At 39.7% G+C, this 19,592-nt stretch overlaps 1 protein-coding gene across 1 annotated transcript in view; it reads left to right on the top strand.

Annotated features, from left to right (window-relative positions):
• The window catches only part of LOC145414607 (synaptogenesis protein syg-2-like), a 629,376-nt gene that overhangs the window by 206,354 nt on the left and 403,430 nt on the right, over nt 1-19,592 (top strand). Inside the window, exon 3 of the mRNA XM_080284134.1 lies at nt 18,893-19,086. Within this exon, the coding sequence (XP_080140260.1) occupies nt 18,893-19,086 (194 nt within the window). The remainder of the gene's footprint in view (nt 1-18,892; nt 19,087-19,592) is intronic.

Below are 19,592 nucleotides of genomic sequence, written 5' to 3'. Positions count from 1 at the left end.
GTTGTCTCAGATGACAAGAAATATGTAGCAGAAACGACTGTGGATGAATTTGAGAAGTGTAAGGCCTCATTTCTTGATCTCCATGTATGTCCTGCTTTCCATTTTGTCTTCGTACCATTAAAGGTAGAGGAGTGTAAGAGGGCCTTGTTGGACACAAATACTTCCTCTGCTCTGCAACGTTGCACCTTCCAACCCAGTCAGTTGAAGTCAGTTTTCCATGCTCATATTCATGCGAAACAGTACTTTTACTTTCCTGAGACAGAGGATGTAACTGTGATTTGTGCCTCACAGAATCAATTCCTTACAGTAAAGGGATACTATGTTGCACCTGATTTTTGTGAGTTACACAGTAAAGATATAGCAGTTCTGCCTAGCAAGCATCATCTAGCTTTGACAGTGAACTTCTCATCCCAGTTACGACCCTTTTTACCTTCATTCAATGTTACTTCCTTGAATGTGAACAGGCTGTCTCATGCATTAAAGGAGCTTACCTTCCTCTCCCACCTGAACAGGACTGATTTAGAGCCTTATGTACTGTCCTATCTTCCTTCATACCTTTCTCCTTCCTATTTTGGTCCTGGCGTTGGTCTTCTACTTATTGTGGTCTTGTCCTGTGTTTGTGGTTTAGGGTACTATTTAAGGCGCCAATTAAGTAACCCACTGAGACCACGTGTCCGTACTCGCGGATTGCAAGTGGATGTTCCTCAATAGTTAGCTACCCTACACTCTGGTTAGGCTACACGGTAGTTAGGACAACAATGTCGACGAGGACGTCAATGGTGTGGCCGAGCGATGTTCTGGTGTCAACATCTTTTTCCATATGAAGCTGTAGTATCACACATTTTACATAATAATTTTTAAAGCTGTTTAGTCATAATTAACAGTGTGTAATGAAGTGTGAATGATGAACAACCAAATATCATTTCGCTGTTAGCTGTGGTATAGAAGAAGGTGGATGGCAGACCACAAGGGCCACCCTGTTTCAATTATAAAATGAAGGTTAGGAGAAGTGAAAAGATATCTGAATAGTGCGTAAGTGTAAAGTCCTGGGGAACCATTTATTATGTTGGCATATGTGAATGTACTTAATGCCATTTAATAGAGGTGTATAATGTGCTAGTAGAGTTGTCATTTATCTCTACTTTTTGCATAAGCCCAGAGTATATGTAAATGCTCGGCACCTCACTTTTTAGCTGACCTCAGCACCGCGCCCTAGTCGGCTCGGTGAGTGTACAGCGTCAGAAGCCGTTTTATAGTTACAAAGGGAGGTGGTATCGCTCTTACATATCTCTCGGGTCGCAGTTATATTATTCTGTACCCAATAAAGAGAGATTTAATCTGCTCATTTCTGTCACCTTACGCTACCACTTAATAACTGACCAGCTTCCACCTTCTAGTGGCAGAGGACCTTTGGTGGGAAGTGTCGGGCAGTGACGGCGAGTAGCTGACGTGTACTACAGACAGTGTCGTCGATCCAACACGGTGGTCTAGTTATACTAAACAGCAGAACACTTAATATGTAGTCAGCTGCTACTCCCTAACGGCTACAACCTGTGTGTGTTTACATCTTACGGGTGGTTGGTATTTATTGCTCATGTAATTCCACTAAATGATGAGCGAGCTGGTCTCCCATTATAAATGTCAGGGCCAACTTGCCTAGCCCAGGGCTCCTATGCTCCTCATGGGGCAACAGAGGATGATGTATTTAATTATTATTATTATTATTATTATTATTATTATTTATTTTGATTATTGTTACTATTATTTTTATTATTATTTTTATTATTATTACTATTATTATTTTTACTATTACTGGGGGCATGGCGGCTCGGTATTAGAGCGCATGACTCGAGACCGAAGAGTTGTGAGTTCGCACCACTCTCTGGTAAGCTGCCTTGCCGGAAGAGGTAACGCACTCTTGTCACCTAGCTGGCTGTGGCTCCGTGGGTTAGAGCACACTGACGAATGGGTCAGAGGTTCGAGGTCATCCAAGGGTCACTGGTTGACATCAGGAAGGGATCCGGTCATAAAGTACTACATGCTCCAAAATCAAAGTCCCTTACCAAGGGGCAATGCCTTTGCCCGTATCGAAAAAAGGAGACATGGTGTAAAACTCAAATATATATCTATATCCATCTCTCTCTCTCTCTCTCTCTCTCTCTCTCTCTCTCTCTCTCTCTCTCTCTCTCTCTCTCTCTCTATTCCACCCACCTCTCTGCCAGCCCCCCCGCCCCCGTGTGCCTATGAAAACATGTATTCTCGCCTTATTTTCGCCACCCAAACATATATCTATATCTATCTATCTATCTACACACACACACACACACATATATATATATATATATATATATATATATATATATATATATATATATATATATATATATATATATATACATATATATATATATATATATATATTGCCATAAAAACTATATCTTCCTATTCACTAATGTTTGTTCTAGCCGATAAGAGAAAAAAAATACAGAGAAGTATGAATAGAAGTACAGCTCCGGACAGATGAAACGGCTACACCCCATCCACCAGGGACTTGGTTTGGGTGTCAGTGGTTCTGGTAACAGTTGCAGGTGGAGGGAGGGGGGATGTGGGAGGGTGAGGAGGGGAGAAATGTGGGCGGAGTTATATAGGGGGTAGTGTGGGAGGGTGAAGAAGCAGCACAGTCTGGCTGGTGGGAGGGGGAGACGAATGGTTGGGTAGCGGAGACGAGAGTCTGCTGGAGGGTAAGACAGGTGAGTGTGATTAGATGAAAAGAAATTACCAAAAATGAATTATTATAATATCTGCTGCATATATTGCATTTTATCTACTAAATAAAAACACTGTCTATTATTCACCACCGTATTTGGGTATCCTACTCATTATTATTATCCTTTGGATATTAGGCAATAAATAAAGATATTGGACGGTCTTTCGGACCCGAACCAATTTTTTCATAACTTTTTTCTTCAGCTATTTCCGTATTCCTATTATCCCTCGTGCTTGAAGTCCCCCTTTTTATCACTTTTTCCAACGCCCTACATTTTTTTTTAGGCATAAGGCAGTTTAACTTTCTCTTTAAATAACCACATTTGTCAACAAATATTCCTTTCATTAATCTATTTAATTACCTGTTTTCTTTCTATATGCATTTGTCTAATAATGGGTGTTACACCTTAATTGGCGCCGCTATTTGATGTTTTGAATAAATTTGGTCTAAATTAACGCATATATTGCAGTCTCTCTCAAGTAGGCTGGCAACCTCACACATCCTCCCCCCTGCTTTCTCCTTCTCTCGCTACCCGTTCCCTCCTTTCCTTTTGTAGTACTGTTTATCTATTCTTTCTCATATTTTTAACCTCATTCCTTCTTACAAACTTTTAGTGCCATAGGAATTTCTCCCTTATCACCTACAGTCCTACTACATGAAAGTGGAAAAAACTGCCATCGGGAAAAGAATAACTGGAAATTTATGGCGAAGGTTACGATATTAGTTATTTAGAATGAAAGTGTTGGCAGATACGCATTCTTGACGTAATTATCGCAGCCACAGCATTTCGCCTTCATAAGACAGAAGGACTATAGGTTTCATGCATTACCTCCTTACGTCCAGAATTACTGTGCAGAATGCCATGTATAACACATTAAGGACCACAGGGACAGTACTGGTAGTCATCGTGATTCTCATGAATCTCTCCATAGGCTATTGAAAACAGTGCTTTATGCTCAACTTCAGAATTATGTTCTCATCATGGCAATGATAGGCAAAGATAATAAAAACAATATATACAACCAAATTATCATTTATTATACAACAAAGCTCAAACTACCTCCGTGCTGCAGTCTCAAGGGTGTAACCAGCTGACACAATCACATGTAACCTGAAGAAATTAAATACATGATCATATATATATATTATATATATATATATATATATTAATAACCATGAACAACACTGTTTGATCTAAAATGTATTGTGTTGGGTAAAGCAGAGGACACTAACTAGCATGGCAACGTACCACACGGAAACCACCATGTTGCACTACACGCCACAGAAACCGATGCACAGACTGTGATATCAGCGAAAAGACTATGAGAAGAGTATTGCACGAAGCAGGGTTGCATCACAGGACCCTAGCAAACGTTATGTTGACAAGCCAGATAATTTTTGGAAGTGTGTCACTGAAGGCGCAACTGCTGGAGAAGGAATAATATATACTCGGTGAGTATTATTTCTGAGGTTTTCGCTTGTATAAACTAAACTATTCAGTCATACATGACCATAAAAATATATTAATAATTACTGCAGGGGGACAACCATTTTCGTTACAACGTCAGTCCATGCAGAGGAAATTACTTTGGGCATATAGGGTTATTCGATGTTAAATTTCATAAGTGTAGAGCCTGTATGAATATATATATATATATTGTTACATAGCCTATGATTTCATCATCCTTTGTGTAATTTTAAAGCACAGTATGCTGCATGTTTGATCACGAGCGTGTTCTGCCTCAGTTCCCCCCTTCTACCGTTATAGTAGAGTAAGTCGTCATTTCTGTTGTTTCAGTGCGGGATTTTCAGCTCTCTGTCCCCATGGCTTCATTTGCGCGTCCCTCTTACAAGTTGTATCAGGCTCTGCTGGCCCCTATATAATGAGCTTAATCTCTGCATCATTGCCACTTAGATCTGCTCCTCATTTTGTTCACATCTCTGTCCTCCCCTGTACAGATATTATTATTGTGAGTGCTCAAGAAATCTCCAAACATCTAGCAGCTGTGTGTAATTTGAGTATAACTGTTGTTGCATTTTTTCTTGTACTGTATAGCATAAGTTTGATTTGTGGGCCTAGTGAAGTTTTCGTGATTCGTGTGGGGTTCTTTATGTCAGTCATTTTTGATAATAGTTTGTATCTGTAATAATTTATCTGGCATTCACTGAGTATTATCTGGTATCTCATTTTATCAGGGCTGACTTAGATAAATTTACTCTTGCTAATTTCATGTTAATAGAGGCTATTGCAGTTAACTATATATTTAACCTGTTTATTTGCCATTACATTATCTTTATGAGTCCTGAATGTTTTGTTGTTAATTTAAGCATTAAACTTTAACTTGTAATTTTACCTAACTCTTTGTTTTGAACCTGGAACTTTACGGGACAGTAGTGACTCTTCGTATTCTCACTTAAAGTGTACATTATCTTTCTCTGTTCCGTATCATAAATTTGGCGACCTCATATCAGGATATTCAGGATATTATCATAAGGATATTGTTTGATATTTTGTGACTGTGATATATTCATGATGGCTACTATTTCTACACTTGATGAAGCCAAAGATTTTTTGTCAAATGTGCAAACAGTGTGTGATATAGAAAACAGAACAAAGAATGAACTTAGGCTTGTTGCTCAACAATTGGGAATTGCAGTTCACTCTCATCATTCTAAAGATCAAATTGTTGGCATGATTAATAAAAGCTTGTTTAATGTAACTCCTCCAAATGAGCAAACGCAGACTGAATTAGCTAAGTTACAGCTAGCCCTGCAGGAGGCTCGTGTGAAGGAAGCTGAATTTCAAGCACGTGCTAAGGAGGCTGATGTTAAGGAGGCTGAGTTTCATGCACAAGTTGAACTTGCTAGGATTCAGGCAGACCATGAGTATCGCATGAAACAAGGTGGAACTGGATCATCTAGCTCTGATGATTTTGATGTGGCTAAAAATGTTAAACTTGTCCCTCCTTTTAATGAATCTGACTTAACAAAGTATTTTCAGTTGTTTGAGAGGGTAGCTACAGGTTTTAATTGGCCCAAAAAGTATTGGCCAGTACTCCTTCAAACTGTTCTCACCGGTAAAGCTCAAGTAACTTATGCATCTTTGCCTCAGGATCAGTCTGATAATTATGATGTAGTTAAGAGCTTGATTCTTAAGGCCTATGAGCTTGTTCCTGAAGCTTATAGAGTAAAATTTAGGACAACTTACAAGCAAGATAAGCAATCCCATGTTGAGTATGCAAAAATCAAAGAAGATTTGTTAGAGCAGTGGTTAAATTCTAAGAATGTGGATTCTGATTTTGGTAAATTTAAGCAGATGATTTTGCTGGAGGATTTCAAAAGGTGTATTAGTAAAGATGTAAGCCTATATCTTGATGAGAAAAGAATAGATAATTTGTCTGATGCTGCAGTTTTAGCTGATCAGTATGTTCTCATTCACAAGAGATATTCTAGAGAAAAAGGGAAAGCTGAGAGTAAGTATGTTGCCTCTACTCAGAGTACAGGTAACAGGAAAGAGAATAAAGATGATGTTTCTCAGGAAGTAAATACCAGCTTCACCTCTAGATTTCAGAAAAGTAAATGTACTTATTGTAGTAAGCTTGGTCATACTACGGAGAGATGTTTCAGGAGACAGCGTGATGTGAACAAAAAGGAGTCTTTAAATATTCAGTCAATTGGTCTAGTGTCCACTCTTGAGAGTTCCCAGAATTCTTTAACTGAGTTAACTGAACCTGCTTTGAGGGGTAACTTAAATTCTCATGATGGAGCTCCTCTTTTGAGCAGTAACGTGGGTGACACTCTCAAGAGTTCATGTGCTAATTTCCTGTCTGATGGTTTTGTCAGTCCTCTGGACAGTAATGACAGGAAATCAGTTCAAATATATCGTGATACAGGTGCTTGCCAATCCCTTATGCTGACCAGTGTTCTAGGCTCTAATTTTAATTCCTCTGATGAAACTGTAATCTTACAAGGTGTAGGGAATAATTACTTCTCTGTTCCTCTGTGCAGAGTGAATTTAGAGTCTGGTTTTGTTGATGGTTCTGTTATGGTTGGGTTGGTTGAGACACTCCCAATGTCAGGTGTAACTTTCTTACTTGGAAATGATATTGGTGGAAGTCAAGTGTGTCCAGCTCCTCAGTTGTCTAGTGAGCCAGTGGCTGTGTCCCAGGATTGTGATGTCCCTGATGTGTTCCCTGCATGTGCTGTCACTAGGGCTAAGGCTAAAGTTACTGGTGATTTAGAGGATAATGATGATGATGATGTTATCCTAGCTGACACTTTTCTTGCTAATTTGGACCACTCACCAGATGAGGCAGTACCCCGTAGTGTTGATAATTTGTCTCGTCAAGAGTTGGTTGAGTTGCAGGTTGCTGACCCTGAGTTGAAAGGTCTAGCTAACTCTGCTTGCAGTGAGGAAGAGTCAGCTGGTGCTCCTACTTGTTATTATGTAAAGTCAGGAGTACTTATGAGGAAGTGGAGACCCCCAACAGCATCAGCCGACTGTGAATGGGAGGTTGTACATCAAGTTGTCATCCCTCGTGTTTGTAGGCAGGATATCATTAGAGTGGCTCATGATTCCAGTTTGGCAGGACACCTTGGAGTGAGGAAGACTGTGGCACGCATTTTGAAACACTTCTACTGGCCAGGTATCTTCAGGGATGTTTCCTGGTATTGTAAGTCTTGTCACACCTGTCAAGTTGTAGGGAAGTGTAATCAGACTGAAAAGGTTGCACCTCTAGTTCCCATTCCTCCTTTTGAGGCGCCTTTCACCCGTGTGTTGGTGGATATTGTGGGCCCTCTTCCTAAGACTTCTTCAGGATTTTCTTATGTGTTGACCATGATTGATATGGCTACTCGTTATCCTGAAGCCATTCCACTTAGAAACATCTCAGCAAAGAACGTGGTTAAGGAAATGCTAGGGTTCTTCACAAAGTTTGGTCTGCCCAAGGAGGTACAGTCAGACCTGGAAGTAATTTCATGTCAAATGTTTTCAAGCAGTCTCTGAAAGAGTTGGGCATCACCCAGATCACGTCTTCAGCTTACCATCCCCAGACCCAAGGAGCGTTGGAGAGATATCATCAAACACTCAAATCGATGCTCAAGAAATACTGTTTGGAACATCAGAAAGACTGGGATAAAGGTCTTCCATTCGTTGTGTTTGCTGCAAGAGAATCTCCAAATGAATCACTGGGCTTCTCACCTTTTGAACTACTGTTTGGCCATGAAGTAAGAGGACCCCTTAAGCTACTCAAGGAATGCTGGCTGTCGGAGGAAGATGACGTCAACCTGCTGGAGTATGTGATGAAGTTCAAAGAACGGCTGTCCACTGCTTTACAACTGGCGAGAGAGAATTTAGGAGCTGCTCAGGAGAAGATGAAGACTTGGTATGATAAGAAGTCCAGGTTACGCCACTTTCAGCCAGGAGATCAGGTTTTGATTCTGCTACCAGTTCATGGGCAACCTCTTCAAGCCAAGTTTAGTGGCCCTTATTTCGTGGAGAAGAAACTCAGTGATGTCAGCTATGTCATCGCCACACCAGATCGTAGAAAGAGCAAGCAACTATGTCACATCAACATGCTAAAGTTATATCACAGGCGGGACGAAAATAATCCAGTCTGCACTGTAGCTGTTCCACCCGAGTCTGCAAGTGAAGCTCTCCCATGCAGTATGAGCCTGAGTGATAGTTTGGGGAAGAATCCTGATATCATGAATGATCTCCAGACTAAGCTTTCTCATCTACCACCCAAGGAAAGGCAGGAGTTTTCGGCATTACTGCAGGAGTACCCGCAAGTGTTCCGTGCTACTCCAGGAAGAACCACTGTGTTGATGCATGATGTCGATGTTGAAGACGCAAAGCCAATTAAATTGCCTCCTTACCGTGTGAACCCAGTGAAAGTTCCTCTCATCCAGAAGGAGCTTGGCTACCTGTTGGACCACAAGATGATTGAGCCCTGTCAGAGCGAGTGGAGTTCTCCTGTCACTCTGGTCCCTAAGCCAGGTGGGTCACAGCGGCTTTGCATCGACTACAGACGTGTTAATCAGATAACTAAAACAGACACTTACCCTCTCCCTCGTGTGGAAGATTGCATAGACAAGATCGGAAAGGCTAGGTACATAAGTAAGTTTGATTTGTTAAAGGGATACTGGCAAGTACCTATGACTGAACGTGCTAGGGAGATCTCATGTTTTGTAACATTAGGAAAGACCTTTGCATGGTCTGTAATGCCTTATACAGATTGTTTTAGAGTAATAAGAAATTTCCTTTGTAAATTTCTTTTTTCTTTGTGGGGAGGTGTTACATAGCCTATGATTTCATCATCCTTTGTGTAATTTTAACGCACAGTATGCTGCATGTTTGATCACGAGCGTGTTCTGCCTCAGTTCCCCCCTTCTACCGTTATAGTAGAGTAAGTCGTCATTTCTGTTGTTTCAGTGCGGGATTTTCAGCTCTCTGTCCCCATGGCTTCATTTGCGCGTCCCTCTTACAAGTTGTATCAGGCTCTGCTGGCCCCTATATAATGAGCTTAATCTCTGCATCATTGCCACTTAGATCTGCTCCTCATTTTGTTCACATCTCTGTCCTCCCCTGTACTGATATTATTATTGTGAGTGCTCAAGAAATCTCCAAACATCTAGCAGCTGTGTGTAATTTGAGTATAACTGTTGTTGCATTTTTTCTTGTACTGTATAGCATAAGTTTGATTTGTGGGCCTAGTGAAGTTTTCGTGATTCGTGTGGGGTTCTTTATGTCAGTCATTTTTGATAATAGTTTGTATCTGTAATAATTTATCTGGCATTCACTGAGTATTATCTGGTATCTCATTTTATCAGGGCCGACTTAGATAAATTTACTCTTGCTAATTTCGTGTTAATAGAGGCTATTGCATTTAACTATATATTTAACCTGTTTATTTGCCATTACATTATCTTTATGAGTCCTGAATGTTTTGTTGTTAATTTAAGCATTAAACTTTAACTTGTAATTTTACCTAACTCTTTGTTTTGAACCTGGAACTTTACGGGACAGTAGTGACTCTTCGTATTCTCACTTAAAGTGTACATTATCTTTCTCTGTTCCGTAACAATATATATATATATATATATATATATATATATATATATATATATATATATATATATATATATATATATATAGATAGATAGATAGATAGATAGATAGATATAGATAGATAGATATATATATATATATATAATATTGTGTGCGTGTTATTTGCACAGCTAACAACATATATATTTCATAGAATAACAAGAGCAATGAGACTTAACACTTACTACCTCTCAGTATCCTGTCCATCCACCACCCTTTTCGATAACAGCCTGAAGACGTCTTTGTATATTACCTGTGTGACATTTCACATGGTCAGGTTTACCCCGGAAGACTTCCCCTACTCGCCGGGTGTGGTCCAGTAGCTCCTGGGGTGTGCGTTCCTGTTCAGGTTCCCACGAAGTTACCATTGATCCCCAGATGTTTTCTATGGGGTTGCAGTCCGCACCCTTACTGGGCCAGGGCAGAAGCTGGAAGCGAGGGTGCTCCTGGAACCACTCCTGGACCACGCGAGCCTGCTGAACGGGGCATCTGTCCTGGACAAAATATACTGGACCAGTAGGAAAGGGATGGTTGCTGGCAGAAAATGAGGACAGAAAGAAGTTATTAAGTATATCAATATACTTCTCGGAATTGAACCGACCCTCTATGTGGTGCATGTCACCCATCCCATGCCAGCTTACCCACCCCCAAATATTTACGTTCACGTGTCCACTCCTGGCCACATGAAATACGGTTTCCTGGTTGTATCTGCTGAAAGAAGGAGACTAGCATTAATAATCTTCAAGGTATAATTGCATATTTGTTTTATGCTAACAAGAGGTTCTTAACAATATTGGGAAATGTTAATGACATGCCATGAATGCCTGTCTTACTTCAGTGCAACTGAGGAATAGCCTACACTAAAGAACAAGCATGTGGAATGCGTGGTTGCCTTATAGAACTTCATTTATAGGGTTACTAACTGAACAATGGTAGGATAAATATTGGTTACGTAGGGGGAGCCTAAATTGATGGTGCGAAATATGCAAAGATGATATCTATATGTATGAGTAATAAATCATTAAATAACCTGTTCGCTAGGGATAAGATTTGGTAGGTTGTCTTTGTCAGTCTGTGTGCCATAGTTCAGGTTGGTATGGTAGCAGTGACACATACTAAGTGAATATGCATTTTGAATGTAAGCACGTAGAGTTATTACATTTACCACTTTTAGGATTCCCAAGGGATAAATCAACGTCTGTCTAGTGTGGGTATTATTTAAAGTTGTTGACTTCATGCCAGAGTGATCTTTCCATCCCATTAGTATTTAAAGTTTTTGTTTGTTTTAGGGAAAATGTTTTACGTCACTAATTCAAACACTGCGTAACCCTATATACCCAAAGTAATTTACTCTGCATGGACTCTTATTAGTAACTATTTTATTGATGTCGCTGACGTTGTAACTAAACTGGTTGTCCCCCTGCAGTAATTATTTATATATTCTTATGGTCATGTATGACTGAATAGTTTAGTTTATAGAAGCAAAAACCTCAGAAATTATACTCACCGAGTATTATTCCTCCTCCAGCAGTGGCGCCTTCCTTGACACGAAGAGGAGAAGGTTTTCTCATCTGTCCATATCACTCTCTTCCAAAAATCCTCTGGCTTGTCAACATAATGTTGGGCAAACCGTTGCCTTCCCTCGCGATGTTGGTCAGTCAGAAATTCCTTGTTTCCTGGGATCCTATGATGCAACCCCGCTTCGTGCAGCACTCGTCTTACAGTCCTCTCGCTGACATCAAGATGCAGCGATTCCCTTATGGCTACCGCATTTGTCTATGGATCGGCTTCTGCGGTTTGCACAATATCTTGCCTCTGAGCACGAGTAGTGCACCTTGATGGTCTTCCCCGTGGTAGGTTGCCATACCAGTCAGTGTTCTCTGCTCTGGCAAACAAATTTAAATTTAGAGTTCATAGTGTTGATCATGGTTATTGATAAAAAATGCCATGAAAAAAGGAAACTTTGGGTAATTTCTTATATGTAACACAGAAAACACAAATTCTTTCCACATAGGAACCTCATCATACAGAAACCTGTTCAAATATATTTCAATGAAAAATACTATTCATATTTGAGGCGCGTAGAGCAGAAGGAGCTTACTGGCCAGAATCCCAAATTTGAGATCCTGTTTACTTAGTCCTGTTTGAATTACCCTCTTTGAAAAACTAGGCGACATTCGACCTTCTTCCCCTACACAAGAAAGCTCAAAGTCACGTAGATTATGGGAGGCCCTAAACTACGTGAATATATATATATATATATATATATATATATATATATATATATATATATATATATATATATATATATATATATATATATATATATATATATATTAGTATTTCACGGCGAATTAGGCACCTTAGATGAGGGTGCAACCCCCGGTTTTACATCAGAGTTTCTACTTTCTGCTACGTGATCAGGAACACAGTTGGCTCGGAAAATTGTCCACCTACTCCACCGACCCGGGTATCAGTCTCAGATACGAGATAACCACCTCGTTGCCACCAGTTACATATTTATATGACATTGACAGTTTCATCTGATTTTTCTGTGTAGTTTTCTTTATCTAATTTGTCTTAATAACCGCTCTACTTACTCCTACTCAATTTTTGAGGGCTAAACTAGGGAACGAGGCTTTTGGGAGGAGTAGTCTGGCATTAGATTTTACATGAATCATTCAACACAGTCGCACCTGACTTAATGTAGACCTGCAGTCCTTACCCTAACATTATCCGGGATGCGTGTTTTCTAGCTTAGTTGTCTACACATTAAAACTTTCATCCCTAAACAGTTACAATATATACTATTTTATTTCGTCAGGCCTACGTGATTGTGGCATTATTTGTAAATATGACACTATCGCATTGGCAGTTCGTGATTACCGAACATATGTTGATTACGTTTTACTTATAGAGATGAACAATTAAGTTATGCCTTCGTTAACGTAATTTTATTACTCAACGACACAAAGATTAATAAAAATACATTTATGAAGGCATAAATTTTAAATATTTATCTTAACAAGCCAAGGGTAAAGGACCACATTTGTTCCGCCAATCACGAGCGTGCAATGCGATGTTACCATATTTAAACTTGCGTTGGCCAGACGGAAGAAAATAGAGTAAATGTATTATATAGTAAGGTCAGGAAGAACATGATGTGGTGTTATTTCATAAACCTTATGTGTCTTTAACTCCTAAACTGACGGTTATGTTATTTATTATTAGAGGAACTATATCTACACTCACCTTCTTATCCACCTTTGGACAGTGTTGGTGGAAATTCCCAGGGTGTTAGCGATGGCTCGGATGGACTGCCCGGCTTCACGCATCCCTACAATGCGCCCTCTTAAACCAATCCTCCTTTCTCTTGCCTCTCTACGTCTTGCCTCCATTCTGAATCGGTGTGACTGATGCCCCGGGGTGGCTGATACCTCTGTTGACACCTCTGTTCATGGCAGGAAACCTAACGACTTCGCATAGTATCACGTGGCACAAGTTTGTCCTCTAACTACTATTTTATTTGTTTCTACAGGTAAACAATAAGTCATTATTTTTTTTTAATGTTTCTAAAGAATAACCAGACAAGACAATTAATTCACATGTCAGTATGCCACTGTCTCAGTTGACGGAGAGGATCTACCTGATTCGGTAAGAATCATTCATCTCAGTATATACTGAAAAAACATGGAACTGGTGGTCTGCCCTGAGTAACGGTGTTTATTGCAGTCCATAGAAAATACAAGTGAACCACAGTCGTTTCTCGTTGATGTATAAATATCCATGTGTTTGTGGTGTATTAGTCATTATGGCGTTATTCTCACCCCGGTACTCCATGTCTGAGTTTCAGGAAGTGGGTGAAGAGGTGGCCAGTTACGAGGATACTATCTGTTTGATAAATTTGAGCTCTATGCATCCTCCATACTATGCCACGAACCGGATCCCTCATAAGAAACACCAAGGTGACCTGCTTCCTGGCATACAGTCTAGAGTATTCATCGAGCTTCAATTTACGAAGAGGAAACACTTCTGATACAGTCTGTGGTATAAATTAGTCCGCTTTACAAATACCCTTCCGTCACAGCAAGATTTACAGATTATCATTACTATATCATACTTATCACGTAATATAGACGATAAGGATATCTCTCTACCCATTTATCAATTTATATCAGTTATATCATCTACCGAAATGTTCCGAGACGCAATAACGGCGACATGCAGGTCTATAAAAATTATTGTCAATAAACGGGGTCTCGAATTATTACTGTCCATTAGAATTTACTTCAGGTAGAGAAAATTTTCCTTTCATCTCGTTCCCTTGCGACAATTATCACCGTCGTCATCCCTGTTATTCTCTTAAGCGCTACGACATGGCATCATCCATCCATATATATATATATATATATATATATATATATATATATATATATATATATATATATATATATATATATATATATATATATATATATATATATATATGAGAGGGTATTTAATTTTTTTGAGGTAGCACGGAGGCAGTTTGAGCTTTGTTGTATAATAAATGATATTTTGGTTGTATATATTGTTTTTATTATCTTTGCCTATCATTGCCATGATGAGAACATAATTCTGAAGCTGAGCATAAAGCACTGTTTTCAATAGCCTATGGAGAGATTCATGAGAATCACGATGACTACCAGTACTGTCCTTGTGGTCCTTAATGTGTTATACATGGCGTTCTGCACAGTAATGCTGGACGTAAGGAGGTAATGCATGAAACCTATAGTCCTTCTGTTTTATGAAGGCGAAATGCTGTGGCTGCGATAATCACGTCAAGAATGCGTATCTGCCAACACTTTCATTCTAAATAACTAATATCGTAACCTTCGCCATAAATTTCCAGTTATTCTTTTCCCGATGGCAGTTTTTCCACTTTCATGTAGTAGGACTGTAGGTGATAAGGGAGAAATTCCTATGGCACTAAAAGTTTGTAAGAAGGAATGAGGTTAAAAATATGAGAAAGAATAGATAAACAGTACTACAAAAGGAAAGGAGGGAACGGGTAGCGAGAGAAGGAGAAAGCAGGGGGGAGGATGTGTGAGGTTGCCAGCCTACTTGAGAGAGACTGCAATATATGCGTTAATTTAGACCAAATTTATTCAAAACGTCAAATAGCGGCGCCAATTAAGGTGTAACACCCATTATTAGACAAATGCATATAGAAAGAAAACAGGTAATTAAATAGATTAATGAAAGGAATATTTGTTGACAAATGTGGTTATTTAAAGAGAAAGTTAAACTGCCTTATGCCTAAAAAAAATGTAGGGCGTTGGAAAAAGTGATAAAAAGGGGGACTTCAAGCACGAGGGATAATAGGAATACGGAAATAGCTGAAGAAAAAAGTTATGAAAAAATTGGTTCGGGTCCGAAAGACCGTCCAATATCTTTATTTATTGCCTAATATCCAAAGGATAATAATAATGAGTAGGATACCCAAATACGGTGGTGAATAATAGACAGTGTTTTTATTTAGTAGATAAAATGCAATATATGCAGCAGATATTATAATAATTCATTTTTGGTAATTTCTTTTCATCTAATCACACTCACCTGTCTTACCCTCCAGCAGACTCTCGTCTCCGCTACCCAACCATTCGTCTCCCCCTCCCACCAGCCAGACTGTGCTGCTTCTTCACCCTCCCACACTACCCCCTATATAACTCCGCCCACATTTCTCCCCTCCTCACCCTCCCACATCCCCCCTCCCTCCACCTGCAACTGTTACCAGAACCACTGACACCCAAACCAAGTCGCTGGTGGATGGGGTGTAGCCGTTTCATCTGTCCGGAGCTGTACATTAGGCTGGTGCGAATAAACATTTCGGAACATCAGTCTCACTTCCCAACATCATAGCTCGAATGTTTTCCATCGTACATCATATTGTTATTAGATGTTTAGAAAGAAAACTTCGTCAGCTTTCTAATAAAGTTTGGGGCTTTTTTTTTTACGTTATTAAGTTTCTGGGAAAATAGCAAAACACTAAAAGTGATTTCCTACAGGAACTGATTTTTTGTTCACGGCACTCTAGTGCAAAAATTTTCTGGCACAGGTTATGTTCTTATTTCATCATTTTATGTAGAGTTTCATGGGCTTTCTCATGGTGTCTGCAGATTTTTCATGCGCCTCATAGTTTCCGAGTAAATCGCATAAAACTACTGGGTACCCGTGCACATGCTGCAGTTTTGTCATGCACGCACAGTAACTGTTATATTCCCGCCTATGTAACAACGAATTCTGATAAAAGATGTTACATTGTTATTTCATGTACATACATAGAATTTTATGCGCTTTGTCATGGTTCTTTCAGGATATCGATTTGTCCAATTCTTTTCCAGTAAATGGACAATAAAGAATATTATACCTCCTACCACACTGTCTATTTTTCCTGCCTCACCCACACCTACATATTTCACTCATGAGGTTTATTTTTTATTCAAAATATACATGTAAAATATCATAAGCTTTTTATAGTGCTCTCTGAAACTCGACATGACGACTAGTCTTTTTGCTAGCTACTGACTCTGAAGCAGTAGTTATTTCAATCTCATATGTGTATATGTAAAAAACAATACTTATTTGTGTAAAATATAGAAATATAGAAAGAGGTCAATATACAAATCAACAAAATATGGATAACTCACTTCCTCCAGAGGTGTTGAACGCAGGACCTTGAAGGGTTTGAAGATGAGGAGTTATGTAGTATGTGTGTGGGGGTGTGTGGACTGTATACCTACTGTATATTTCACACTAAACCATATGCAGTAATATCACTATCACAATGATTCCATCCCAGCCTCCTCAGTTATTCCCTTCCCGACTATGGTGTATGTGACGCCTGCTCCCTTCCCAACTACAGCATATCTCTATGGTATCCGCAATGTCTGCTAAGGTAGGTCAGTTATTTCACTAATCCAGGCACTATATGTTTCACATAATATAAGCATTGGCTTCACTATACAGGTAAAATACACCATTTGGGGCTGGGTGAAGCAGAGTAGGAAACCCTGGTATAACAAGCATGACTCCTGCCCTAGGCCTAATGGCTAATAACAGTGCAAATGCATTATAAACAATATATGTATGTTCCATAGACACAATCACTTCACAATATAATCACAAACACTATTCAATAACGATATTTCAATCGTGGCTTCTGCTTTGGGTGGGATGGGGAAAATAGAGGGGTTTAAAGGAATGACGGACAAAGCGCTACTGTTCAGCCTGGCTGGTGGTGAGATACTGCAGATTACTGATATGCACTGTCCCATGCCAGGGCCGACAGGGTTGCCAAGTATTTACTATGGATGCAACAGTGGCCTGCTAGGATGCACCAAAATTTGATGCGAATCAGCCAAAATCTTAATTATTGGCAAAACTTTTTCTGCTTTTGGACTCGATTCGTGTCTCTGTACTATTACCAGGAAACACCCAACGAACGTGAATCGCGTCTTCCTGCCCGGAAGAATATATATATATATATATATATATATATATATATATATATATATATATATATATATATATATATATATACACACTATTGGAGACACTGTGGTACAGTGATAGAGTGTGCATTTCATACACGGGTGAGCCAGGGTTCGCACCCTGCCAGGGTAATAAACTTTGGGAGTGTTCACCCGGCCATGTACTGCATTGGCGGACACAAGGGGTGCTATGGTCGAACCAGTGTCGCTTCCTATAAAGTATGCTTCCACCCAGTCTGCTTGTGCAGGCTGATTACACTTGGTTCACAGACTATACACACATCCAAAGCCACTCCAACACTACATTTACACTTACAAGCACTTCTCACCCTACATACAATCTCTACCAGACAGCCTAAGCCACTTGATAGAGATACATTGGCTGTATTGTCCCGACTTCGGTCGGGATAGGCTGGCCTGTTGTGGATACTCAAACGGCTGATGAAGATGATAATGATGATGATGGTGATATATACTATTATGCAGTCTTTCTCCAGTATTCATTATTTCAACGTTACAGCTACTGAATTAAATATAGGACTTTTTAAAGAAACGAAGGTGGCAGCTAGGTAGAAAAAAAAAAAAAGCATCCCTCAAATCCCTCACACTTACATGATCTTTAAGGTTACGAGAAGCTGAAGGTGCAGCAATAATGAAGTGCTTTGAGAAATATGGGTACAGATGGCAAATAAATGAGAAGTTGGACAGATACGGAGAGAGAGAGAGAGAGAGAGAGAGAGAGAGAGAGAGAGAGAGAGAGAGAGAGAGAGAGAGAGAGAGAGAGAGAGAATTTTACTGGACCTAATTTACTAAAACTGTATTAGTTATATATATTTTCTGCTCTTGTACAATAGATATTTCATTCAACTGCATTGGATCAGACAATGAGTGTCCGAGAAAACGGAACTGTACATATTAACCATTCCTTTACGCTATTTCCGTCAGAACTGTGCTGTTTAAAAATTTATTTTGCATTTAGTTTTATTCTGTGTGTGTGTGTGTGTGTGTGTGTGTGTGTGTGTGTGTGTGTGCTCTCCCATGTTGCCTTTTCAGAACATCTAAATTTAGAAAATAAGTCATTCTTTTATTAGTATTTAACTCAAACCCCCTAATGGCTAGTAAAGTTTGTGTATTCTGTGTTTTTGTTTAACTGTGTCACTCTATGGCTCTCTCGTCCATTTCTTTCCACTCTGGGGCATATTTGCACCTCTTCCTCCTTAAACCTCCCCTCAGTCATTGCCTTTCACATACTCCCTCGCCTTCCATTTCAATTTCACACCATCCCTCATGTTCTTGTTTTCTCACACCCTCTCTCATATTCTGTTTTCTCTCAGCATTACTCCTCTCCTCCAGCTTTCTTAGCATGCCCTCCCTCACCTCTCCTTTTCTCTTCACCCTTCCCCCACCTCCCGTCGTTTCTTCATATCTCCCTCATCTCCCAACTTCTCCCCACACATGCCTCACCCGCCATTTTCTCTGCCACAGCCTGGACGTGCGGGAGGGAGAAGGTCGGCAGGAGAGGGTGGACAGCTCAGTTAAGGACAGGCTTAGGTCAGACCCCCGCGGCACCAGACTGACCTTAGACCCAGCGGAAGGGTCGGACTCTGGCACCTACAAGTGCAGGGTGGACTTCCACATCTCACCCACCAAATCCTCAATAGTCACCCTCACCATCTACGGTAAGTCTGGGAGAGAGAAGATGGGAGTATGAGGGTAACAATGAAGAGTAGATTGACGGAGAAGAGAAGCAATGTGCCATCATGTTGGGGACCTGTTGTGGGTGGCTAGAAAGGAGCACGAAAACCAGTATTAATAAATGCTGGGATTAAGCTTAATCTGAGAATATCTGTCGTTTTATCTGCTTATCTGCCAATCTATATCTATCTATCTATCTCTATCTATCTATATCTATGTATCTATCTATTTGGCTATACGGTTAATATAAATACTTAATTTACGGAGGGAAAAGGTAGAATTCTGTATATCCTGAAATTTTGAAAAATGTAAAGATACAAGGAACAGAAAGAAGTCAGAATTATTTAGGTTAAGGAACTTACAGGATGACCTTAATACTGTATCTGAAGAAAAGAGTTGGTTCTGTTGTTAAAAAGAGAGAGAGAGAGAGAGAGAGAGAGAGAAAAGCAGAAATGTCAAGAAAGAGTAGCCTGCCGTAAAATGATTACAT

This window comes from Coenobita brevimanus, chromosome 100 (assembly GCF_032717465.1).
Source record: "Coenobita brevimanus isolate Jiangsu-jjx chromosome 100, ASM3271746v2, whole genome shotgun sequence".
Classification (NCBI taxonomy): Eukaryota; Metazoa; Arthropoda; class Malacostraca; order Decapoda; family Coenobitidae; genus Coenobita; species Coenobita brevimanus.
The sequence above is the reverse complement of the archived record's forward strand: the minus strand, read 5'-3'. Positions and strand labels throughout refer to the sequence as shown.